At 42.2% G+C, this 24,373-nt stretch overlaps 2 protein-coding genes and 1 long non-coding RNA gene across 3 annotated transcripts in view; all 3 read right to left on the bottom strand.

The window, feature by feature from the left end:
- Positions 1 to 24,373, bottom strand: part of glsl (glutaminase like) — a 49,235-nt gene that overhangs the window by 17,850 nt on the left and 7,012 nt on the right. Inside the window, exons 3-4 of the mRNA XM_036003459.1 lie at positions 6,420 to 6,469; positions 5,189 to 5,405 (exon numbers count right to left, since the gene is read on the bottom strand). Of these exons, the coding sequence (XP_035859352.1) occupies positions 5,189 to 5,405; positions 6,420 to 6,469 (267 nt within the window). The remainder of the gene's footprint in view (positions 1 to 5,188; positions 5,406 to 6,419; positions 6,470 to 24,373) is intronic.
- LOC118495480 lies at positions 11,221 to 11,830 on the bottom strand. The gene is made up of 3 exons (XR_004897920.1): positions 11,701 to 11,830; positions 11,634 to 11,657; positions 11,221 to 11,600 (listed from the first exon to the last, which is right to left on the bottom strand). It is a non-coding gene; the product is annotated as an uncharacterized LOC118495480 (long non-coding RNA).
- LOC116065652 (nuclear factor 7, ovary-like) lies at positions 15,414 to 17,233 on the bottom strand. The gene has a single exon (XM_031321197.2). It carries the CDS (start codon positions 16,852 to 16,854, stop codon positions 15,445 to 15,447), a length of 1,410 nt encoding a protein of 469 aa, XP_031177057.1. The 5' UTR covers positions 16,855 to 17,233; the 3' UTR covers positions 15,414 to 15,444.

The raw sequence follows: 24,373 nt of genomic DNA, 5'->3' as shown, positions 1-24,373 counted from the left end.
ACGGTCTGCACACAAAGAAAAGGCGGAATGACTTTTTGGAAGATTGGGTTGGTCGTTCTCCAAGCTCTCTGCAGGAGTTTGTAAAATTGATGCTGAATCTCTGATTGTAATAAACCTTTTTATAATCAAGAACAGTGTCGGCGGATTCCTCTTCATACAGCATCACAGCATTACTATTTAAGGCACCAAAATTGCAATGCACTTTACACCGGTATTAGCAAATCAAATATGGCACGATTACAGCTAGTTCAAAATGCAGCTGCTCGTCTTTTAACTGGAACTCGAAAATTTGACCATATTACACCCATTCTCCAATCCCTCCACTGGCTCCCTGTGCACTTTCGCACTGATTTTAAAATTCTTCTATTTGTTTTTAAATGTCTGCATGGCCTGGCCCCCCAGTACCTGTCTAATCTGCTCGTGCCCTACACCCCCTCTCGGCTGACCAGACACTACTGGTCGTCCCCAAGACCAAACGTAAATCCAGAGGTGCCCGTGCGTTTGCCGTGGCAGCTCTGAGACTCTGGAATGAGCCGCCTTTGCACATCAGACTGACTGAGTCCCTTCCTTCAGGCAGCCGTTACTGGCCGACACTGAGACCACTGCACAGAAAATCAACATCAAAACAGTCTCTTTATTGTTATGACAGTAAAATATGTGTCAATGACTTCACTTCCTGTTTCCTGCCAACAGTCAACGCCGGGACGAAACATAAACGAAATCAATCTCTAAACGGCGTGCACGGTGTTTCTACACTCTAGGAAACATCTGTGTATAACAGTTGGATGACTGAATATTTTAACAGAAACTGTCTGAAAAACGTGATTCACAGTTTGTATTTATGTTTTTTAATTCAATTCAATTCAATTTTATTTATAGTATCAACCCATAACAGGAGTTATCTCAAGACCCTTTACAGATAGAGTTGTCGTGGTTGTGGACATTTCTGTTGCCTGTATTATGATTTCTGTATGTTTCCTGTTTTTGTATATTTATTCTGTATATTTCTGTTCCATTTTTATCCTGTTTTGTGCATTCAGTTCTGTGTATATTTCTGTTTCCTGTTTTATTTTGATAGTCTGGTTTTCTGTCTTGTCTCGTCCAGTTTTATTCCTGTGTTTTCCCGCCTTTGTTGATCACCCTGTCTCTCCTAATGTGTCTCACCTGCTGTGTCACCTGCCCCTCGTTACCTCATTACCCAGTGGATTTAGCCCTTGTGTTTTCCTTTCCCTCTTGTCAGATCGTTTTGTGTCCGTGTGTGTCCATGTCCTGTCAGTTTGTGCGTTTTCCTGGTCAGCTCGTAATCCTGTGAGTTTTTGTGCATTCTTTTGAACTTTCAGTTTGCCTTCCTCTTGTTAATAAATCCTCAGTTTGAGTCCTGCCTGCCTGCCTGCTCTCTGCGTTTGGCTCCTATTATCTCCTGCCTCATAACAAGAGTAGGTCTAGACCACACTCTATAATTTACAAAGACACAACAATTCCCGTAATTACATTTCAACTTCCATAATGTGTGCTCCGACAGCTGTTGTCAACCACGAAAGGTTGGTTTTAGGGGATTAAAGAAGTCGACGCTGTCATTTTAGTCAACATTTTTAAATTTTTTTGTTTCTAATTTGTTACGACATTTTGGTGGCTTTTTTCTACTTTTTTCAGATGTTTTTGAAAAGTTTACTAACTGATCAGCTTTATATGAGAGGATTATATATAACAGGCCTTACAGAAAATGTTCTGTATTTTAACTGTAGCTACACACAACATTTCCGTATTCAGCTGCCAGTAACTTTGTCTGTTATTATTATGCTATTATTCTACTTTGTTTAAGAATGCTTGATTCTGATTGGCTGGGAGGAGGGCATTAACCCGGCAGGTTGCCCGCTGACTGAGCACAGCGTCATCAAATAGTAGATCAATACGCCGCTTGGATTTTTTTTTTATCACAGAAATTTCAAACATGAGGTCCATTCTAAAAATAAACCTTGTTTAAAAAACTTTCTAAAACGTGTCGGAAATCTACAGGAGGGTCAGTCGAGAGATACAACGTAGCAACTACGTTATTAAACTAACGTTAGCGATCAGATACGACGTAGCAACTACGTTATTAAACTAATGTTAGTGATCAGATACGATGTAGCAACTACGTTATTAAACTAATGTTAGTGATCAGATACGACGTAGCAACTACGTTATTAAACTAACGTTAGTGATCAGATACGACGTAGCAACTACGTTATTAAACTAACGTTAGTGATCAGATACGACGTAGCAACTACATTATTAAACTAATGTTAGTGATCAGATACGACGTAGCAACTACGTTATTAAACTAATGTTAGCGATCAGATACGATGTAGCAACTACGTTATTAAACTAACACTAGTGATCAGATACGATGTAGCAACTACATTATTAAACTAATGTTAGTGATCAGATACAACGTAGCAACTACGTTATTAAACTAATGTTAGTGATCAGATACAATGTAGCAACTACGTTATTAAACTAACGTTAGTGATCAGATACGATGTAGCAACTACGTTATTAAACTAACGTTAGTGATCAGATACGATGTAGCAACTACGTTATTAAACTAATGTTAGTGATCAGATACGATGTAGCAACTACGTTATTAAACTAATGTTAGTGATCAGATACGATGTAGCAACTACGTTATTAAACTAATGTTAGTGATCAGATACGATGTAGCAACTACATTATTAAACTAATGTTAGTGATCAGATACGATGTAGCAACTACATTATTAAACTAACACTAGTGATCAGATACGATGTAGCAACTACGTTATTAAACTAACGCTAGTGATCAGATGCAGCCTTGTGTGGTTGCTATAGAAACTAATTAACGTTAGCTACAGCTGAACGTTATTCGCCGTAGTTCTAAACATTATTGTTGTTTTAAAAATGGTCGAATTCATTGTCAATTTTAATATATTTGGAGTAGGGAAGACATTTGATATACTGTCACAGATACACATTTGACACGACGAGGACGACGGAATGACAAAAGAGAAAGACGAGGCCCAGGGTCCCGTTAACGAGATCTGACAGATGAAGACGAGGTCCAGGGTCCCGTTAACGAGATCTGACAGATGAAGACGAGGTCCAGGGTCCAGTTAACGAGATCTGACAGATGAAGACGAGGCCCAGGGTCCCGTTAACGAGATCTGACAGATGAAGACGAGGTCCAGGGTCCCGTTAACGAGATCTGACAGATGAAGACGAGGTCCAGGGTCCCGTTAACGAGATCTGACAGATGAAGACGAGGCCCAGGGTCCCGTTAACGAGATCTGACAGATGAGGAGCTGTGTACAATTGAAGACGGGGCCCTTGAATCAAACACGAAAAAGGCAACTGCCTTTGCTATCAAGGTTTTCACCGAGTGGAAGAGCCACCAGAAGGACAGACTGACAGTGAAAACAACTGAGCTAGCGTTATTCACCGTAGTTCTAAAGGGGAGGGACTTTTTGAGGGAGATGAACTCAAACAGAGTATACATTTAATAAGCATGCAATACGAATAAGAAAAAGCATAATTATTAAAGTATTTGAATTGTTTTATTATGTTGGCAAGCAAGAAGTAGAATAAACGGGATAATCACCTCAAGGCAGGGCAATAAACAGATTGATATGCCCGGCTTGTGGAAAGTTACTGTCCACAAGCCGGGCATATCAAACTGTTTATTGCCCTGCCTTGAGGTGATTATCCCTGACTTATTTCTTAGAGTGTACGGTTTCCGTATTGAATGACATGTTTCCTCTGGACGATGTCAAATGGGCTTTGAGTTCTGTTTTCTCTGGTTTATTGGCTGTGTCTCAGCTGATAGCCAATCAGCAGACACACACACACACACACACACACACACACACACACATATATATATATATATATATATATATGTTTTGAAACAGTATCCTGAGCATGAATTCCAAAAATAATTGTAAAAGTATTGGTAATAAGTTGGTGTTAGTGGTGTGTATACATGGTAGAGAAAAGAAGCATTATGTTGTTGTCAGGGCTGAACGTGGCTCGGGTTTGTTGTAACTGTGACCCCCCATTGTTCCCCAACCTGAGGCCTGGGAGTTGTTACCTTTAGAGTCTGGATCGGGCCGCATTGTTCTGTCCGAGCCTGACACAGTTAAAAACTTTTTTCTGATATTAATGACACACGTACGTTTGTAGGAAGGCATTCAGAAATGTCAACAGATGAGGTCATCAGCTCACACGGGGCAACAAGCTCACGTTAATACCAAGGGGGTCAGCTTCTCCTCGGACCGCGTAGCTCCTATGGCGCCATTTTGATGCTACCAAGCCATCACCTCCCGTTAGCATCCCATTGACTGCCATTCATTTTGACGTCACTTTGACAGAGAATAACTTTACATCTGAAGAGTTTAAAGACTCTATTTGTCCATTGTTTATTTCTAAAGAAACACGACAATGTATAAAAGGCTCCATTACCTTGTACCTCACGTTATGGCTCCGTAGCAGACGTTAAAAAACAGGCTAACGATTGGGTCATAACCACGAGACTTACTGTCTCATAGTAGAGGAATTACCGTATAGTACAGGAGAAGCTCTCAGGCAGTTTGGACTTCCATTAGCTGTTTAAGTGTAATTACTAATGTTAACTATCATTTTAGTGATCAATAATTAGCCTGTGTCTATGTTATCTCCTTACATATACCTACGCTCTCCGTCTCTGCTAGATTGGGAATGATTGAGATTTCTCTTGGCACAGCTACCAGAAGACTTCCAACTTTCAGACAGGTTGCTCACGTCACATCTACGTCTTCAAGCTCAGTTGGAGGCTGCTCAGTAACGCTCAGCCATCACCGGGAAAGAGACTTCACTGGTCTCCGTCCAGAGACACGGGACCTGCTGGTCCATTATATATACTGTCTATGCTTATCACAGGTGCACACCTACATAATCAGCTGTTTTAAATTTAAAATGTTCAATGCCTTATCGTGCTGATGTGACCGAGCCCGACCCGAACCCCAACATCATTTCTAAATATCTGTCCAAACACTGCCGGGTACCGTCGGTTCCTGGCGGGCTCGGTTCGGGTATCCATCTTCTAGTTACCATGGAAACAAAGACCCTGAAACTTTCCCCTCAGTGATAACTGATCAGGAAAACAGATTTATTATTTCTGAAGCTCCGTGTCGTACCTGCAGGTCCGGGACTGACCAGGCTGACCGGTTTCTGGACCTGGTTCTGGACCTGGTTCTGGACTGGGTTCTGGATCAGACTCTGCACCGGGTTCTGGACCTGGTTCTGGATCAGACTCTGGACCTGGTTCTGGATCAGACTCTGGACCGGGTTCTGGATCAGGCTCTGAACCGGGTTCTGGATCAGGCTCCGTGGTGCTGGACGAGGAGCCGTATCCTAGGGAACAATTAAAATATTAATTAAAAAATATTTATAAAAAAATAATAATAATTCCAAATAATTAGAAATAAATTAAAATTATTCAAAACAAATCATAATAATTAACAATATATTAAAACTTAAGAAATAGATTAAATATATATTAATTGAATAAATAAGAAATTAAAAAAAAAGTCTAAATAATTAACAATAAGTTAAAACATATTGGAAATTAATTTAAAAAGAATTAAAAAATATAAAATAATTAGAAATAATAATTAAAAAATACTAAGAATTATTTTTAGTTGAAATACATGTAGGCCTACATACAATTATTAACATTATTAAAATACAAAACTAGGAAATGTTTTTATTTGAAAAATTACTTCAACCGTCAAAATATTTACATGTGTAAACTAACTAGTAACTAACACACACACACACACACACACACACACACACACACACACACACACTCACACACACTCATGCACACACACACAGACACACATACAAGCGTGCGCACACACACACACACACACACACACACAGACACACAGACACACACACACTCACACACACACACACTCGCACACACACACACACACACACACACACACATGCACACACACACTCACACACACACACACACACACAGACACACACACACACACAAACAGACACACACACAGACACACACACACACACACACACACGCACACACACACACTCGCACACACACACACTCATGCACACACACACAGACACACATACAAGCGCGCGCACACACACACACACACACACACACAAACAGACACACACACACACACACACAGACACACACACACAGACACACATACAAGCGCGCGTGCACACACACACACACACACACACACACACACACACACTCGCGCACACACACACACTCTCACACACACACACACACACACACTCGCACAGACACACACACTCATCAAAGGTTTCTGTTCAGATCGACAACATGATCATATGAGTGTAACATGTTGAGTCTACCTGGTTCTCAGCGCTCCTCTGTTGGCTCTCGTCTGTCATCCCTCCATCTTCTGCCAGAGAAGAGAAACTCCGTCAGTCTGCTGTTACGTTAATAAACTCGGATGTTTCCGTGAGTTACACATTCTGTTAACCACATAGTCTCACATAGTCAGACCTTCTAGTCCACACAGCATTCCTGGATGGGAGAACAATGTGCTCTGGTTTATTGGCATCTCTTTAAACCAATCACAATCATCGTAGGCGGGGCTAAGCTCCGGACGGAGCCACGGTGCCTCTGCTAAATAGTCTCAGGAAGGAACTTGTTTTGGTGGAACGTGTGTACGTTCAAAAGTAGTTTTAGTCGTGCAACAGAAAACCCCGAATGGACAGATAGTCTAGCTAGCTGTCTGGATTTACCCTGCAGAGATCGGAGGAGCAGTTAACCATAGTCCTCACAAATCCACCGGAGGTTAGAACGCCAACACAGAGACAGAGGAAAGGGACGGGACATCAGAACTCAGAAACTGAAAAGCCCCACACTGACCAGCAAAATACAATAAATGTCACCATTTTATTTTGGTGAATAACAGCGTGAATTCTCAAGTCTGTTGGAATCCGATTAGTGGTTTGCATTTTGTAAGAAATATTTCTATAAACTAGATGTGTTATTCTCAGTATAAAAGTATTTATATATATATATATATATATATATATATATATATATATATATATATATATATATATATATATATAATATATGTGAGTTGTATGTGGACACACAAATGGTTAGCTTAAGCTTTGATTACAGAATTAGGTTATGGTTAGGGTGAGGGTAAGGGTTAAGGTTAGGCATTTAGTGGTGATGGTTAAGGTTAGGGTAAGGGGCTAGGGAATGCATTATATCAATGACAGGTCCCCACAAAGATAGTGAAACGCACTTGCGTGTGTGTGTGTGTGTGTGTGTGTGTGTGTGTGTGTGTGTGTGTGTGTGTGTGTGTATGTGTGTGTACTGAAGAAATCTGCCCGGAGACAGAGAGGATGACACCATCAAGGAAGACGATAAAAAGATTAGGGATATGGTCAGACGGGGTTCACAATTCGAGAGAGACTGAGCGGACCTGAACCCCTTATACTTTTGTCTGCCCGCGGCTTCTGCGTCTAGGAGTAAACCTCTATATATGTGCGCCTGCTCTACCAACTGAGCTAACCCGGCCACAAACTTAGGATCTTTTTTGTGTACCCACACGTGTGTTATAACTTAAATGTCACGTGTCCCCCTAGGGGTACTTTAGAGGACTGCAGGGGGTACGTGTCCCCCTAAGGGTACTTTAGAGGACTGCAGGGGTCCGTGTCCCCCTAGGGGTACTTTAGAGGACTGCAGGGGGTACGTGTCCCCCTAGGGGTACTCTGGAGGACTGCAGGGGGTACGTGTCCCCCTAGGGGTACTCTAGAGGACTGCAGGGGGTACGTGTCCCCCTAGGGGTACTCTAGAGGACTGCAGGGGGTACGTGTCCCCCTGGGGGTACTCTGGAGGACTGCAGGGGGTACGTGTCCACCTAGGGGTACTCTGGAGGACTGCAGGGGGTACGTGTCCCCCTAGGGGTACTTTAGAGGACTGCAGGGGGTCCGTGTCCCCCTAGGGGTACTCTGGAGGACTGCAGGGGGTACGTGTCCCCCAAGGGGTACTCTAGAGGACTGCAGGGGGTACGTGTCCCCCTAGGGGTACTCTGGAGGACTGCAGGGGGTACGTGTCCCCCTAGGGGTACTCTGGAGGACTGCAGGGGTACGTGTCCCCCTAGGGGTACTCTAGAGGACTGCAGGGGGTACGTGTCCCCCTGGGGGTACTCTGGAGGACTGCAGGGGTACGTGTCCCCCTAGGGGTACTCTGGAGGACTGCAGGGTGTATATGACATTTTTTGCTAAATGTTTTTCAGTTCCAAGGCTGTAGTTACTTCTACTGTCTGTTTTTTGTTTTGTCGTTAGTTTTGACCTATTCTTGCTTTTCTTCATCACTTTCTTCTACTGTCTTTTTTTCTTCTACGTTTTTGTCACTTTTTTCGAAGTTTATGTCTCTTAATTGAATTTTTCGTCTCTTCTGTCGTCCTATTGTTGCCTTCCTTCTTTTTCCAAGTTTTTGTCTCTTTGTCTGTTTAGTAAATCTATCTCTGACATCGCTGTATTCTTCCTCTTTATAGAGACTTTTTTTTTTCTACCAACAATTATTCCCCCTGGTTAGGGGGCACATAGCTTAAAAAAACTGTTCAAAGGGGGAACATTATTGACAAAAGCTTGAGAACCAGTGAACTATTGTACAGCATTTTGGTCTCCATGTACAGAACTAAAGAGTAAATAAGACTTTCTACAAGCTGAAAGCATCTAAGAGCATTCAGGCGTACAGAGCAGTCCTCCCACATATCTGATGACACAACCAAGCTTTGTGTCAGCAGATTAAAAACAGGTTTCGGTGACTGTGTGACTGAGACCTGACGTACAACATTTACATATGCTTTGACTGTAAAAGTTTTACCAACGACTATGTTCACACTTGTGCTGCTGCATAGAAACATTTGATGAATCACAGTGTAAATATAATGTAAAATAAAATATCTTTAACACTTCCCAGCAATAAATCAACCAGGATTAAGTTTGAGCAGCTGTTCAAAAACACAACATGACAAACTCGAGGTGGCCGAGGTCACAGATTTTGATCCGCCCCCCCCCCCCCAAAATTAATTTAGTTGTACAATACATTTTTGCACACCTAGTTATTGTAGGTTTTTCAATGTTTAGTCACTTTTTCTGAAGTTTTTGTCACTTTAGCCGATGCTTTTGGGGCTTTTTTTTCTGCGTTTTCACCACTTCTTCTATTATTTTTGGCCTGTTTTCCGACGGGGTTTTTTTTACGTTTTTGTCGCTATTTTCTTTGATGGTCAAGTTACTTTTTTTGCTGACTTTTAAGTGAGAAAGCTATATAAGACATGCAATAATAAAGTCAAACATGTTTGACTTTTTCGATGAAATAAAAGCATGTCAATGAACTCTACATGTCTGGCCCTTAATGTGAGTCTTATTTTCCAGTTTGCCCCTCCTGAAATACACAGTGAAAGGTGTGGTGATGGTGGTGAACCGGTACAAACAGGATGAAAAGCATGACGGAGAAATGAGCCACATCAGTCAAACAGATTTTCTTTCCAGAGCTGATTTTTATTCGTGACAAACAAGTTCCACACAGTTCCTCAACTCTCACCAAACATGTATCAGGCTGGACAACAGAAGTTTACAGTACATTAAACTTGTATTCTGTATGTATTATGCAGCTGCATACTTCTGAGACACAATACCTGGCCGTGACAAAAACTTAATATATAAAAACTAAAACTAGGGATGTCCCAATCACAGTATCGGACCCGATTTTGGCTTCTATTTTTTTAAAGATCAGGGATTGGCATTTACCCCAATTGCCTTACTCCGATCAGGTACATCAGCTTGTAGTGATCGCTTCCTTCAATCACACACGCCCTGCGCCACAGACGCACCGCCAGACTGACTGGATGCCAGCACTTTCATACCAACATGGCCCGGCCACTCACCGGTGTCCGTCCAGAGAGTCTCGTAGCTTGCAGCCCTCGACAACAAGTAAAAAAGTCTGTCTTTCTTAAAGGAGAATTCCGGTCGATTCCAATACGTAGCTCTGTTGTGTGTAAATGTGGAGTGCTGTCAGTAGCAAGAAAAACTAAACCAATCGGTGCTGCCTACACCGTGTTATCCTCCTGCTAGCGTTAGCACCCAACAGGCTTAAACAGGGCAAGTTTTAAACGTGTGTTTAGCCTCTAAACATGCTCGAAATGTCATTACAAGTGCCTCCCCATGTGCAGTGATTCCTTCCTTCAATATTTTAAAAATCGGATCGGGGGTCAAAAAGCTGATCGGGACATCCCTAACTAAAACTAAACTTTTCTGAATAACTGAAACTCAACTATAACTAGCAAACACAGTCTAAAACTACACTTGTTTGTTATATTACTAATTGAAAATGCTAAACTATTATAACCTTACACCAAACAAAAGCCAAACTTAACAAAGCCCTCTGCCCACTCCCCTCTCTCCAACCCCCTACACTGCTTTTCCTCCAGTATACATACCTACGCTCTCTACCAACACCTTTATACAGACAATCCCACAATAACTTGAAAACATATATTTACAACTTAACCTCACCAATATACTGAATCCATATACAGAATACAAATGACTATAACCTAAAAAAGACTGAATAAAATGCATAATAATCTGAAGACACAATGAGAGGGGGAAACGCCAGAGCAGGGGGGAATATAGATATAGATATATATATATATCTATATCTATATTCCTCTTTAAACCAAAACTTAGCGATGTAAAAAATAACTGAATATATCTGCAGTTTTTAAACTCAATGAATCTTCAGAATAATACATGTTGATGTAAATGATATGTTGATATTATTGATAAAGGTGATTTTATATTTGTATATTTGTCTGTTGTTTTAACATCTTTGACTCTAAATTAAACATGTTGCACATTTTCCTTATTATTTGTTGCTGTACAGTAGATATCATCCTCAACACCATGACAACCAACAACATGATCAGGACAACATGGTTACCAGACATCATCATCTTCTATGTCTGTTGTTCTGCAGTATAGGGTTGGATATCTTTGGTGCCGATGCCTAAACGGTGCCTGAACCGAAATATATTTCAGGGCTGTAGTACTTGAGTCTGGTCTTGGACTCAAGATGGTTTTTCTATGGTCTCGGACTTGTCTCGGACTTGCTGGTATTTGGACTTGGACTTGTCTCAGTCTCTGCCGCTGGTCTTGCCAAATATGACTTTTGGTCTTGAACCGAGTCCAGGTGTCTTTATTATGTTTATAATAATATTGGAGGGAAAGTGAAATACTGGCCACCTGATAACCAATCACACACTAGATTATCTTCGCACAGCACGCCCTGCATCTGTGTGCCCTGCTAACGTTACTGCCACTCATTTTCATTGATTAACACACACTGTAACAAACGAAGATGTCCACCAATTCTGCCATAATCAAATTTGGTTATAGAAATCACCAGGAATTTCTCAGCACTGCGCTTAAAAAGAAACACAGGGCAGACTGCAAATTCTGCAAAGCAATAATTTCGGAAACCTGTGGGTCAACGCCAAACTTCGTAAGACACCTGCAGAATCATCATAAGACTTTTTTTTCTGTCCTGGACTCGGTCTTGACTCGGACTAGAACCTGGTCACTAGTCCTGGTCTTGGACTTGTCTTGGACTCGAACCTCTTGGACTCGGTCTTGACTTGGTCTCGACTAGTCCTGGTCTTGGACTTGTCTTTGACCGACAAAGGTGGTCTTGACTCCAGCCCTGATATATTTATAATGTATATAATTTTATTTATTTATTTATTTATTTTTTATTATTTTTAAAATGTTTAGCTACCTGATGATAATTTTATAGTCTTTTTTTTTTGTATCGTAAATGTCAGACGTCGGATTGTCTTTGTCTTTTTTGTAGTATTGTTTATTTTTTGTATTGTTATTGTTGATTTCTGTCATTGTCATTTCTATAGTATTGTTATTCTCTTTTCTATACATGCTTATTGGCTTGTCTGTGGTGTCTATATGTTTAGAGAATATGTTGTGACAAGGACGCGTAATGAATGACCACATGAATTTCCCCTTGTGGGATAATAAAGTTTACCTTGACCTTGAAATATAAAAAAAGGAGCACAAAACGACAATCGGCGACATTACAGAACGACTTATTGCTAAGGCCATATGGTCCAAATTAAATGATTGATTAATAATGTAATAACTGTAACAATGACTTATTTCACCAGTAAATTGCTGGTAAACGACAAAAGCAAGCACCAGATGGGAAAAGGGTATTTTACAATAACTTTGAATGCACCACAAGGCTGGCGAGTTTCAAGTGAACGCACCGTCTGTGTTGTTTTTCCGACGTCGGCAGCTGCAGTCAGACTGTTACGTCCCGCTGTTGGAATCCTCTACTGCAAAATACAGTCACACTTTACACCGCTTAACATAAGCTGTCAGCATTTTAACCATTGGGTTGAATCCAGCTACTAGCTAACGGTAATGTAGCGTCCCGTGCAGCGATGCTTCTGAAAAAAAATGTAATGCACTGAAATTTGGCACCGAAATTTGCAGTGTTTGATTTTTTAGCCCCCAACGTTGCCTTCCAGACAATGGTTATGTTTAGGGTTAAGGTGAGGGTTAGCTGCCTGGAAGGCGACGTTGGATGCTTAAAACACCACTGAGCGAAATTTTCGTTCTTATTCCGTCTCGTTACTACCGTTTACGTAGGAACCGGTGCCCTATTAGCACCACGTTTCGGTACCCAACCCTATTCTGCAGAGACCTTCACTGGTAGAATCTTCAGTGGGAGATTGTTCCGTGTTTTAAAGTATGGAAACAGTCTCTCACTGAAAGTGTCTGTGAATGTGTGTATGTGTGTGTCAGTATCAGGATCAGAGAACGCCAATTTTCCTCTGTTCCAGTCCAGAGTCACTCGGACCCTGTGGAGCTTCTTCTGCACTACAAGATCAGTGGGTTGATGTGACGGGGAGACAGCTCTATATTTACCTTTACAGAACCATATTGTCCATAATCCAGACCGTATAGGTCCCTTCCTCTGCACAGACTCTGCTAACACACCCAAAGTCCAGCCTGTAATGTCTCCAACCTCAACATTCCAGCTGTGAGTCCCGGAGTCAAAGCCCTCAGAGCCCAGGACAGAGAGGTGATCATCAAACCTCTCTGGATTATCAGGAAGCTGCTGTTTCTCTCCTTCTTCTACACTGGTCAGATCTTCAGACAGGGTCAGGCATGGATGAGCAGTGTTTGGGTCCATAACCAGAGGAGTGTAGGAGACCATCTCCTTCATCTTGTTCCAGATGTTGAAGCTCAGGTTGCCCAGGTGTTTGGCCTCGTCTATCAGAGCTCCTGAGAGCAGCTGTGGATCATCCGGCAGGGGGCGCTGCTGGACTCTTTCCACTGCAGCCTTGTAGTTGATCAGGAATGAGACGTCTTCATCTCTCAGCTGCTCCTCTGTGGCTCTGACTGTGTCTAAAAGAGCTGCTATCTCTCTGCTCAGAGCCTTTGTCTTCTCCTTCATCCTCCGACTCTTCTGCTCCTCTTCCTCCCTCAGTGCAGCCATCCTGGCCTCCTCTTCCTCTTCTAGAAACTGGTGAAGCTTCTTAAACTGATCCTTAATCTGTGTCTCTGTGCGTCGGGCCTGGACCTTCAGGTGTTTAGCTGTTTTATCACACTTCACTTTAACTTGTTCAAAAACCTTTAATTTCTCCTTTAAGGGCTTCAGAGTTTCCTGAAGTTTCTCCTTGTGTTGTTTTGCAGTTTCTGAAGCTCTCTGATCTCTCTCCAAAACGTAGGCCTCACACCGGTTCCTTAACACACGGTTTACAGGTGGTTTTGACTTTGAAGATAACTTCTCACAAACTGGACATTCCCGTGGTGGGTTCTTTGTCTACCAGCTCTGCAGACAGTCTTTACAGAAGCTGTGGCTACATGACAGGGAGACAGGACGTCTAAAGATGTACGTGCAGATTGTACAGCAGAGATCTTTCTGTAATCTTGAAGCCATTTAGTCTCTGAGTGAAGTAGGAACCACAGCAGGCAGACAGCTCAGTCACTCCCTGTTCCCTGAAACGTACTTTCACCTTGAGTTTTTGTTCTTGTAAAAGCCTCGTTCAGTTTGTTGAGTCAGCAGCTGGTTGAGGTTGTAGTATTTCTAGTATTCCCAGTATTGTAGTATTCCCAGTATTCCCTCCTGTAGATGTCCTCTCTCGATTTTGAACTAAAGGTGAATGTTATTGTCCGTCTCTCAGTGTGTTTGTGTCGTCTCAGTGAGGCACGGCCACATCCCATTTCCTGGTTGGCCTGAGGCGAGTCAGGTGCAGGGTGTAACTTTATAATTACAGTTTGACTGAAATGTTGCTAAGCGCCAGACACAATAACATAGGATAAGATAGAATTTATTAATCCCACACTGGGGAAATTCCTGTGCTACAGCAGCTCACAAGAAAAACATTTACACACATCAGAATAACACAAATACACATTACAGTTTTTTTCCAACTGCTTACACAAAATCTTTTCATGTCACATGATTTTTGTATATATATCCAAAAATGTACTATTTCAAAAAAAGTGTTTGCCATTTGATGCAAATGCTTCATTTTGATATGTAACAATAACTTTAAAATATATATTTACAACTTAACCTTAAGACAGAGAGAGAGTAGTAGTATTAGGGGACCACTAAGGCCTATATAAAAGAGACTTCAGATGCAGTATTAGGGGACCACTAAGGTCTATATAAAAGAGACTTCAGATACAGTATTAGGGGACCACTAAGGCCTATATAAAGACACTTCAGATACAGTATTAGGGAACCACTAAGGCCTATATAAAAGAGACTTCAGATACAGTATTAGAAGACCACTAAGGCCTATATAAAAGAGACTTCAGATACAGGATTAGAGGACCACTAAGGTCTATATAAAAGAGACTTCAGATACAGTATTAGGGGACCACTAAGGCCTATATAAAAGAGACTTCAGATACAGGATTAGAGGACCACTAAGGTCTATATAAAAGAGACTTCAGATACAGTATTAGGGGACCGCTAAGGTCTATATAAAAGAGACTTCAGATACAGTATTAGGGGAACACTAAGGCCTGTATAAAAGAGACTTCAGATACAGTATTAGGGGACCACTAAGGTCTATATAAAGACACTTCAGATACAGTATTAGGGAACCACTAAGGCCTATATAAAAGATACTTCAGATACAGTATTAGGGGACCACTAAGGCCTATATAAAAGAGACTTCAGATACAGTATTAGGGGACCACTAAGGTCTATATAAAAGCATCCAAAGAGCACCATGTCATGGGACCTTTAAGTCAAAGTCAGGGTTGGTAATGTTCAAAAGCTAGCAAGATCGGAAGTAGCATCTCTAACCTAACTTAACGGTTTAACCACAGTCACAGAGACGTTCACTGGCAAAATCTTTAGTGGAAGTTTATACTCAGCTCTTATATATGGAAAAACCTTTTCAGTGAGCATGAAAATAGGTGTAAAGGTGAAGGTGTGTATGTGTGTGTTCGTATCAGGATCAGAGAAAGACACATTGTGTCTGTTCCAGTCCAGAGTCACTCTGATCCTCTGAAGCTTCTTCTGTAGCTGGAGATCAGTGTCTGCAGCTGAAGGGGAGACAGCTCTGTAGTTACCTGTAAAGAACAATAATGTCCATAGCCCAGACCGTATGTCTCCCTTCCTCTGGGCAGACTCTGCTAACACACCCAATTCCCAGCCTGTAATGTCTCCAACCTCGACATCCCAGCTGTGAGTCCCTGAGTCAAAGCCCTCAGAGCCCAGGACAGAGAAGGAATAATGAATCCTCTCTGGATTATCAGGAAGCAGCTGTTTCTCTCCTCGTCTCACGCTGGTCAGATCTTCAGACAGGGTGACTCTTGGTTGAGCAGTGTTTGGATCCAAAATCACAGGAGTGTATGAGACCATGTCCTTCATCTTGTTCCAGATGTTGAAGTTCAGGTTGCCCAGGTGTTTGGCCTCGTCTATCAGAACTCCTGGGAGCAGCTGTGGATCATCCAGCAGGGGGAACTGCTGGACTCTTTCCACTGCAGCCTTGTAGTTGATCAGGAATGAGGCGTCTTCAGCTCTCAGCTGCTCCTCTGTGGCTCTGACTGTGTCTGAAAGAGCTGCTATATCTCTGCTCAGAGCCTTCGTCTCCTCCTTCATCCTCTGACTCTTCTGCTTCTTTTCCTCTCTCAGAGCAGCCATCCTGGCCTCCTCTTCCTCTTCTAGAAACTGGTGAAGCTTCTTAAACTGATCCTTAATCTGCGTCTCTGTGCGTCGGGCCTGGAGCTTCAGGTGTTCTGCTGTTTGATCACACTTCACTTTAACTCGTTCAAAAACCCTTAACTTCTCCTTTAAGGGTTTCAGAGTTTCCTGGAGTTTCTTCTTGTGTTGTCGTGCAGCTTCATCGATGGGTCTGAATCTGTGGTTGGAGTGTTCTTCTGAATCTCTACAGACGTAACACACTGGCTGCTGATGGTCCAGACAGAAGAGTTTGAGTTTCTTAGAGTGCGGACTGCAGCGAGCCTCTGAAGCTCTCCGATCTCTCTCCAGTAAGAAACTCTCACACAGGTTCTTTAAGACCAGGTTCAAAGGTGGATTTAATTTCGGAGATATTTTCTTACAAACTGGACACTCACGTGCTTGTTTCTCTGTCCACCACCTCTGCAAACAGTCTTTACAGAAGCTGTGGGTACATGACAGGAAGACAGGACGTCTAAAGATGTCTTGGCAGATTGAACAGCAGAGATCTTCCTCTAATCTTGAAGCCATTTAGTCTCTGAGTGAAGTAGGAACCACAGCAGGCAGACAGCTCAGCCACTCCCTGTTCCCTGAAACTCACTTTCACATTGAGTCTTTGTTCTTGTAAAAGCCTCGTTCAGTTTGTTGAGTCAGCAGCTGGTTGAGGTTGTAGTATTTTAGTATTCCCAGTATTGTAGTATTCCCAGTATTTCCAGTATTCCCTCCTGTAGATGTCCTCTCTCGATTTTGAACTAAAGGTGAATGTTATTGTCCGTCTCTCAGTGTGTTTGTGTCGTCTCAGTGAGGCACGGCCACATCCCATTTCCTGGTTTGCCTGAGGCGAGTCAGGTGCAGGGTGTAACTTTATAATTACAGTTTGACTGAAGTGTTGCTAAGCGCCAGAAACAATAACATAAGATAAGATAGAATTTATTAATCCCACACTGGGGAAATGCCTGTGCTACAGCAGCTCACAAGAAAAGAAATGTACACACAACAGAATAACACAAATACACATTACAGTTTTTTTCCAACTACTTACACACAAAAACTTTTCAGGTCACACGAAAAAAAGTGTTTGCCATCTTATTTGAAGGAGATGTGAGGCATTTTGCATTTTGTGTGTGCAGTTTTGGGAATTGTGTGTGGAGTTTTGAAAAAAGGAGAAAACGTGTGTAAGCAGTTGGAAGAAACTGTAAGTAGATATAGGAGAAAATATATACATAAAGTATAAGAAATAGAAAAAAAATAGAATTACAATAATAGTAATCAAACATATTTAGACAATGAACACTTATATAAACAGACAGTATATAAACACAGATATACAGATGAGTAAGGTGCGGATGAACAGAGATGACATATTGCACAGTTGAAGGTAACAGAGATGAATAAATATGCATAGTGCAGAATATTGTCCAGTGATGGCTTATATTGCAGAAACAGCTAGCAGTGCTACATTATGATGTTGCATTAAAGGTCCCATGACATGGTGCTCTTTGGATGCCTTTATATAGACCTTAGTGGTCCCCTAATACTGTATCTGAAGTCTCTTTTATATAGACCTTAGTGGTCCCATAATACTGGATCTGAAGTCTCTTTCCCTAAATTCAGCCTTGGTGCAGAATTACAGCCACTAGAGCCAGTCCCACAATGAGCTTTCCTTAGGATGTGCCATTTCTGTGTCTGTAGCTTTAAATGCTATTGAGGAGGAGAGAGGGGGGGGGGCAAGGTGGAGGGTGGGGGTGTGACCTTGACCAACTGCCACTTTTCTTGTTTTTAAGCCATGATGTCTCTCTTTCTCATGGGCGGGCCAAATTCTCTGGGCGGGTAAAGCAGAGAAAGGGGAGGTAACCTTTCCCCTTATGACGTCATAAAGGGAAGATTCCTGATCGGCCCATCTGAGCTTTCATTTTCTCAAAGGCAGAGCAGGATACCCAGGGCTCGGTTTACACCTATCACCATTTCTAGCCACTGGGGGACCATAGGCAGGCTGGGGGAACTCATATTAATGTTAAAAAAAACTCACAAAGTGACATTTTCATGCCATGGGACCTTTAAAGAGTCTGACTGCTGCTGGAATGAAGGACCTGCGGTCAGTGACGCAAAAAGTGGGTATGCGCTATATGCGGCGCATAGGGGCGCAACAACATGGGGGCGCCAAAGCGATGGATTTTTTTTGGGGTATTTTCTATATGTAGCTGCTGTTGTGCGTTTCTAAATCATTTCTGCATTTCCTCAATGTTATTATATAACATTTTAGAGGACTAACAGGCTAGAGTAGGCACCCTGTCTCATAAGAATCCATCATAGAATGTTAATATAGAAAGTTGGCATAGAAGAGGGAGTCCCGACTTATTGGGACTTTGTCTTATTCCCCGTATCCCCCAGAGTCAGATAAGTCCATACATACCCTTCTCATCTCCGTGCGTGTTGTAACTCTGTCTGACCGGGGAGAGCAGCAGTTAGAGAGTAGTATGTAAGGAGGTTGGTTGGGGGGGTGGATGGGTCAAACACAGGACTTTCACCCAGGAGAGCGGGGTTCACGTCACGCTAGCTATAGTCGCTTTTTTCTTTCCTCCCGCGTGTCACAGAACCGTACGCCCACCCACGACCTTTTCCTTAACATAACTGCGTCAAAAGGGACGGCAATAGTTCCGACCAAGCGCGTTTACTTATAGCGCTAAAGGGACGGCAATAGTCCCGACCAAGCGCGTTTACTTATAGCGCTAAAGGGACGGCAATAGTCCCGACCAAGCGCGTTTACTTATAGCGCTAAAGGGACGGCAATAGTCCCCGACCAAGAGCGTTTACTTATAGCGCTAAAGGGATGTCAATAGTCCCCGACCAAGAGCGTTTACTTATAGCGCTAAAGAGACGGCAATAGTAGATGCATAGTATCCTGGATCCATGAAATAACTGGCCTTTCAAAATAAAAATCTGCCTGCTTCTATGGGAATTTAACATAGGGGTGTCTATACTTATGCCCCCTGTATTTTAAGGAAGAACATTTATTTATTTACGATACATTATTCATTCACAAAGAAAATTGGTGTCCTTTAAGATTGGGTTTTTCCTAATTCTTTCAATTAAGGCATTAAGATCTATTTCAATAAACTGTGGCAGGGGTTCATAAACTTATGAGCAGCCCTGTACATAATGCTTTGACTGTAAAAGTTTTACTGACGACTATCAAGTTCAAGTTCAATACTTTATTTCCATGTCAACACAGCTGATTAGAATTTGTCTTGGTGCCAATCAGGTTAAAAAAGGCAATACATACATAGGAACATACAGTACATAAAAGACAATCACATAGACAATCATTCCAACCAGTAAACAGCTGTAAAGACCTTGTGCTATTGCAACTTCCCATAAAGTATCTGGTGCAGTCTATAAGGTGCATTTAGTCCAGGTCTACTCTGCAAGGTGCCTGAGCATTAAGGAGCCTAATACTGGCAAGGTATAAAAGCGGGATGTTTTGCTCCTGAGACTTTGAACTCTCTTTCCAGACAGCAGTAGGGGTGTCACAATTCTCCAAATCCTCGATTCGATTACATTTTAATTCTAAGTTCACGGTTTGATTCGATTCTCGATTTTTACATTTTTATTTTTTTTAAAGCACAGGTTGCTACACCATTATTCAAATAATATTCGAAGATTTAATGCTCAAATGCAGCCTGTTATTAATATGTACTACACTACTCAGGCTTATGCATTGTCAATGCCACTATGTACTATAAGCATGTGGTTGTTGTTACACGTTCTGTCCACTAGAGGGACTTCCAACATCAGCCTGGCCTTGAAGGGGACCTACGTCACGGCACATTGCATTTCAGGCACGCCGCTCTCTGTTTACATTTGATGAATTACAGTGTAAATATAATGTAAAATAAAATCTCTTTAACACTTCCCAGCAATAAATCAACAAGGATTAAGTTTGAACAGCTGTTCAAATACACAACATGTCAAACTCTAGGCAGCCGAGGTCACAGATTTTGATGAAATAAAAACGTGAGTCTTATTTTCCAGTGTGGTCCTTAGAGAAACTGAGTTTGACCCTCCTGAAATACACAGTGAAAGGTGTGGTGATGGTGGTGAACCAGTACAAACAGGATGAAAAGCATGACGGAGAAATGAGCCACATCAGTCAAACCGGTTTTCTTTCCAGAGCTGATTGTTATTCGTGACAAACAAGTTCCACACAGTTCCTCAAATCTCACCAACCATGTATTAGGCTGATGGACAACAGGAGCATTAATACCTACGCTCTGCTCTGTACCTGATTCTCTAAGGGCGTTTTCACACATGAAAGTCTGAACCAATGTCCGGACCAAGGTTCATGTTTTTGTTACATTGCAACATTTGATCCAGTAAGTTTTGGTTTCACACTGCAGTTATGCAAGCGCACTAAAGATCTCTACGTGACAAAACTACGTCCTGCCGTCATCACATACGTGAGCTGCGTCTCCAGATGCTTATAATTGATTGGTTTGTAGACAGGCTTCCCCGTCCTCTCGTCTCCTCTCTCTGGGTCGGAGTTTTTTCAGCTGACTGCTGTTCTCCTCTACTGCCGCGGCTCTTTTTGTTTTGTTGTGATGTTGAGAAGCAAGACACTGGAACTTCTGGAGAACTTATTCAGAGACAAACGGAAACCTACACTGTACATTTACTACCACTTAACAAATAAACTGCTGATGTATTCTCTGCTCTGTTAACCGACAGCTGTCTGCTCTGAGCGCATTCACCGTCACTCTCTCTCTCATGTAGTCTACACACTAAGCACCGAGCTATTCCTTAAAGGAGCTATTCCCCGGTCTTGTAACACAAGGAGAGCCTGCCAGAGCTTCTTCTATTTGGTCCGAAAGTCCAAACCATCCAAAAAATGCTTTCACACTGTAAACGAACCGGACCATGGTTCAGTTTGGTCCGGACCGAGACCACCTCTTTTGGTCGGACCAAAATTTGGTCTTTTGATCCGGACCGTGGTCCGGGGGAGGTTTCACACCTCTAATTTTGGTTCGGATCAAACTGAAAAGTCCGAAAGTCCGGACCAAATGAGGTATGTGTGAAAACGCCCTAAGTTTCCGTCAACTCTGCTGTTCTGTGACTTAAAGCAGCCAATGATAAAACATTAAACATGTATTCTGTATGTGTATGCAGGTACATACTTCTGAGACATTATACCAGGCTCTGACAGAAACTAAATACATAACATTTTAAACTAAACCGTTCTGAATAACTGAAACTAAACCAAAACTAACAAACACACTCTAAAAAAATGTAGTAAAATTAGTAAGTAAACTAAAATAAAATTCCAAAATAAAATGAAATAAAATTAATAATTGAAAATTCAAAAAACAAACTTACCAAAGTCCCCCTAGACTGTTTTCCCTCAAATATACATACCTATGCTCTCTACCAACAGCAAAGAGCACTGAGACAATCCCATAATAACTTTAAAATATATATTTACAACTTAACCTTAAGAGAGAGAGATATAGATATAGATAGAGAGAGAGAGAGAGAGAGAGAGAGAGAGAGAGAGAGAGAGAGAGAAAGTAGTATTAGGGGACCACTAAGGTCTATATAAAAGAGACTTCAGATACAGTATTAGGGGACCACTAAGGTCTATATAAGGAGACTTCAGATACAGTATTAGGGGACCACTAAGGTCTATATAAAGAGACTTCAGATACAGTATTAGGGGACCACTAAGGTCTATATAAGGAGACTTCAGATACAGTATTAGGGGACCACTAAGGTCTATATAAAGAGACTTCAGATACAGTATTAGGGGACCACTAAGGTCTATATAAAGAGACTTCAGATACAGTATTAGGGGACCACTAAGGTCTATATAAAAGAGACTTCAGATACAGTATTAGGGGACCACTAAGGTCTATATAAAAGAGACTTCAGATACAGTATTAGGGGACCACTAAGGTCTATATAAAGAGACTTCAGATACAGTATTAGGGGACCACTAAGGTCTATATAAAAGCATCCAAAGAGCACCATGTCATGGGACCTTTAAGTCAAAGGCAGGGTTGGTAATGTTCAAAAGCTAGCAAGATCGGAAGTAGCATCTCTAACCTAACTTAACGGTTTAACCACAGTCACAGAGACGTTCACTGGTAAAATCCTTAGAGGAAGTTTATACTCAGCTCTTATATATGGAAAAACCTTTTCAGTGAGCATGAAAATAGGTGTAAAGGTGAAGGTGTGTATGTTTGTGTTCGTATCAGGATCAGAGAAAGCAAGATAGCATCTGTTCCAGTCCAGAGTCACTCTGATCCTCTGGAGCTGCTTCTGTAGCTGGAGAAAAGTGTCTGGAGCTGAAGGGGAGACAGCTCTGTATTTACCTATAAAGAACCATATTGTCCATAGCCCAGACCGTATGTTTCCCTTCCTCTGGGCAGACTCTGCTAACACACCCAATTCCCAGTATGTACTGTCTCCAACCTCGACATCCCAGCTGTGAGTGCCTGAGTCAAAGCCCTCAGAGCCCAGGACAGAGAAGGGACCATCAAACCTCTCTGGATTTTCAGGAAGCTGCTGTTTCTCTCCTCGTCTCACGCTGGTCAGATCTTCAGACAGGGTCAGGCATGGATGAGCAGTGTTTGGATCCAGAATCAGAGGAGAGTAGGAGACCATGTCCTTCATCTTGCTCCAGATGTTGAAGCTGAGGTTGCCCAGGTGTTTGGCCTCGTCTATCAGAGCTCCTGAGAGCAGCTGTGGATCATCCAGCAGGGGGAACTGCTGGACTCTTTCCACTGCAGCCTTGTAGTTGATCAGGAATGAGGCGTCTTCAGCTCTCAGCTGCTCCTCTGTGGCTCTGACTGTGTCTGAAAGAGCTGCTATCTCTCTGCTCAGAGCCTCCATCTTCTCCTTCATGCTCTGACTCTTCTGCTCCTCTTCCTTCCTCAGTGCAGCCATCCTGGCCTCTTCTTCCTCGTCTAGAAACCGGCGAAGCTTCTTAAACTGATCCTTGATCTGCGTCTCTGTGCGTCGGGCCTGGACCTTCAGGTGTTCTGCTGTTTGATCAAACTTCACTTTAACTCGTTCAAAAACCCTTAACTTCTCCTTTAAGGGTTTCAGAGTTTCCTGAAGGTCCTTCTTGGGTTGTCGTGCAGCTTCATCGATGGGTTTGAATCTGTGGTTGGTGTGTTCTTCTGAATCTCTACAGACGTAACACACTGGCTGCTGATGGTCCAGACAGAAGAGTTTGAGTTTCTTAGAGTGCGGACTGCAGCGAGCCTCTGAAGCTCTCCGATCTCTCTCCAGTAAGAAACTCTCACACAGGTTCTTCAACACCCGATTTAAAGGTGGATTTAATTTCAGAGATACTTTCTTACAAACTGGACACTCACGTGTTGGTTTCTCTGTCCACCACCTCTGCAAACAGTCTTTACAGAAGCTGTGGGTACATGACAGGAAGACAGGACGTCTAAAGATGTCTTGGCAGATTGAACAGCAGAGATCTTCCTCTAATGCAGAAGCCATTTAGTCTCTGAGTGAAGTAGGAACCACAGCAGGCAGACAGCTCAGCCACTCCCTGTTCCCTGAAACTCACTTTCACATTGAGTCTTTGTTCTTGTAAAAGCCTCGTTCAGTTTGTTGAGTCAGCAGCTGGTTGAGATTGTAGTATTTTAGTATTCCCAGTATTGTAGTATTCCCAGTATTTCCAGTATTCCCTCCTGTAGATGTCCTCTCTCGATTTTGAACTAAAGGTGAATGTTATTGTCCGTCTCTCAGTGTGTTTGTGTCGTCTCAGTGAGGCACGGCCACATCCCATTTCCTGGTTTGCCAGAGGCGAGTCAGGTGCAGGGTGTAACTTTACAATTACAGTTTGACTGAAATGTTGCTAAGCGCCAGAAACAATAACATAAGATAAGATAGACTTTATTAATCCCACACTGGGGACATTCCTGTGCTACAGCAGCTCACAAGAAAAGAAATGTACACACAACAGAATAACACAAATACACATTAGTTTTTTTCAACTACTTACACACAAAAACTTTTCATGTCACACGAAAAAAATGTG

This window comes from Sander lucioperca, chromosome 7 (assembly GCF_008315115.2).
Source record: "Sander lucioperca isolate FBNREF2018 chromosome 7, SLUC_FBN_1.2, whole genome shotgun sequence".
In the NCBI taxonomy this organism is placed as follows: Eukaryota; Metazoa; Chordata; class Actinopteri; order Perciformes; family Percidae; genus Sander; species Sander lucioperca.
The sequence above is the reverse complement of the archived record's forward strand: the minus strand, read 5'-3'. Positions and strand labels throughout refer to the sequence as shown.

Coding starts and splice junctions, on each gene's coding strand:
- LOC116065652 (XM_031321197.2), bottom strand. CDS start 16,854: ATGGCTTCAAGATTAGAGGAAGATCTCTGCTGTTCAATCTGCCAAGAC.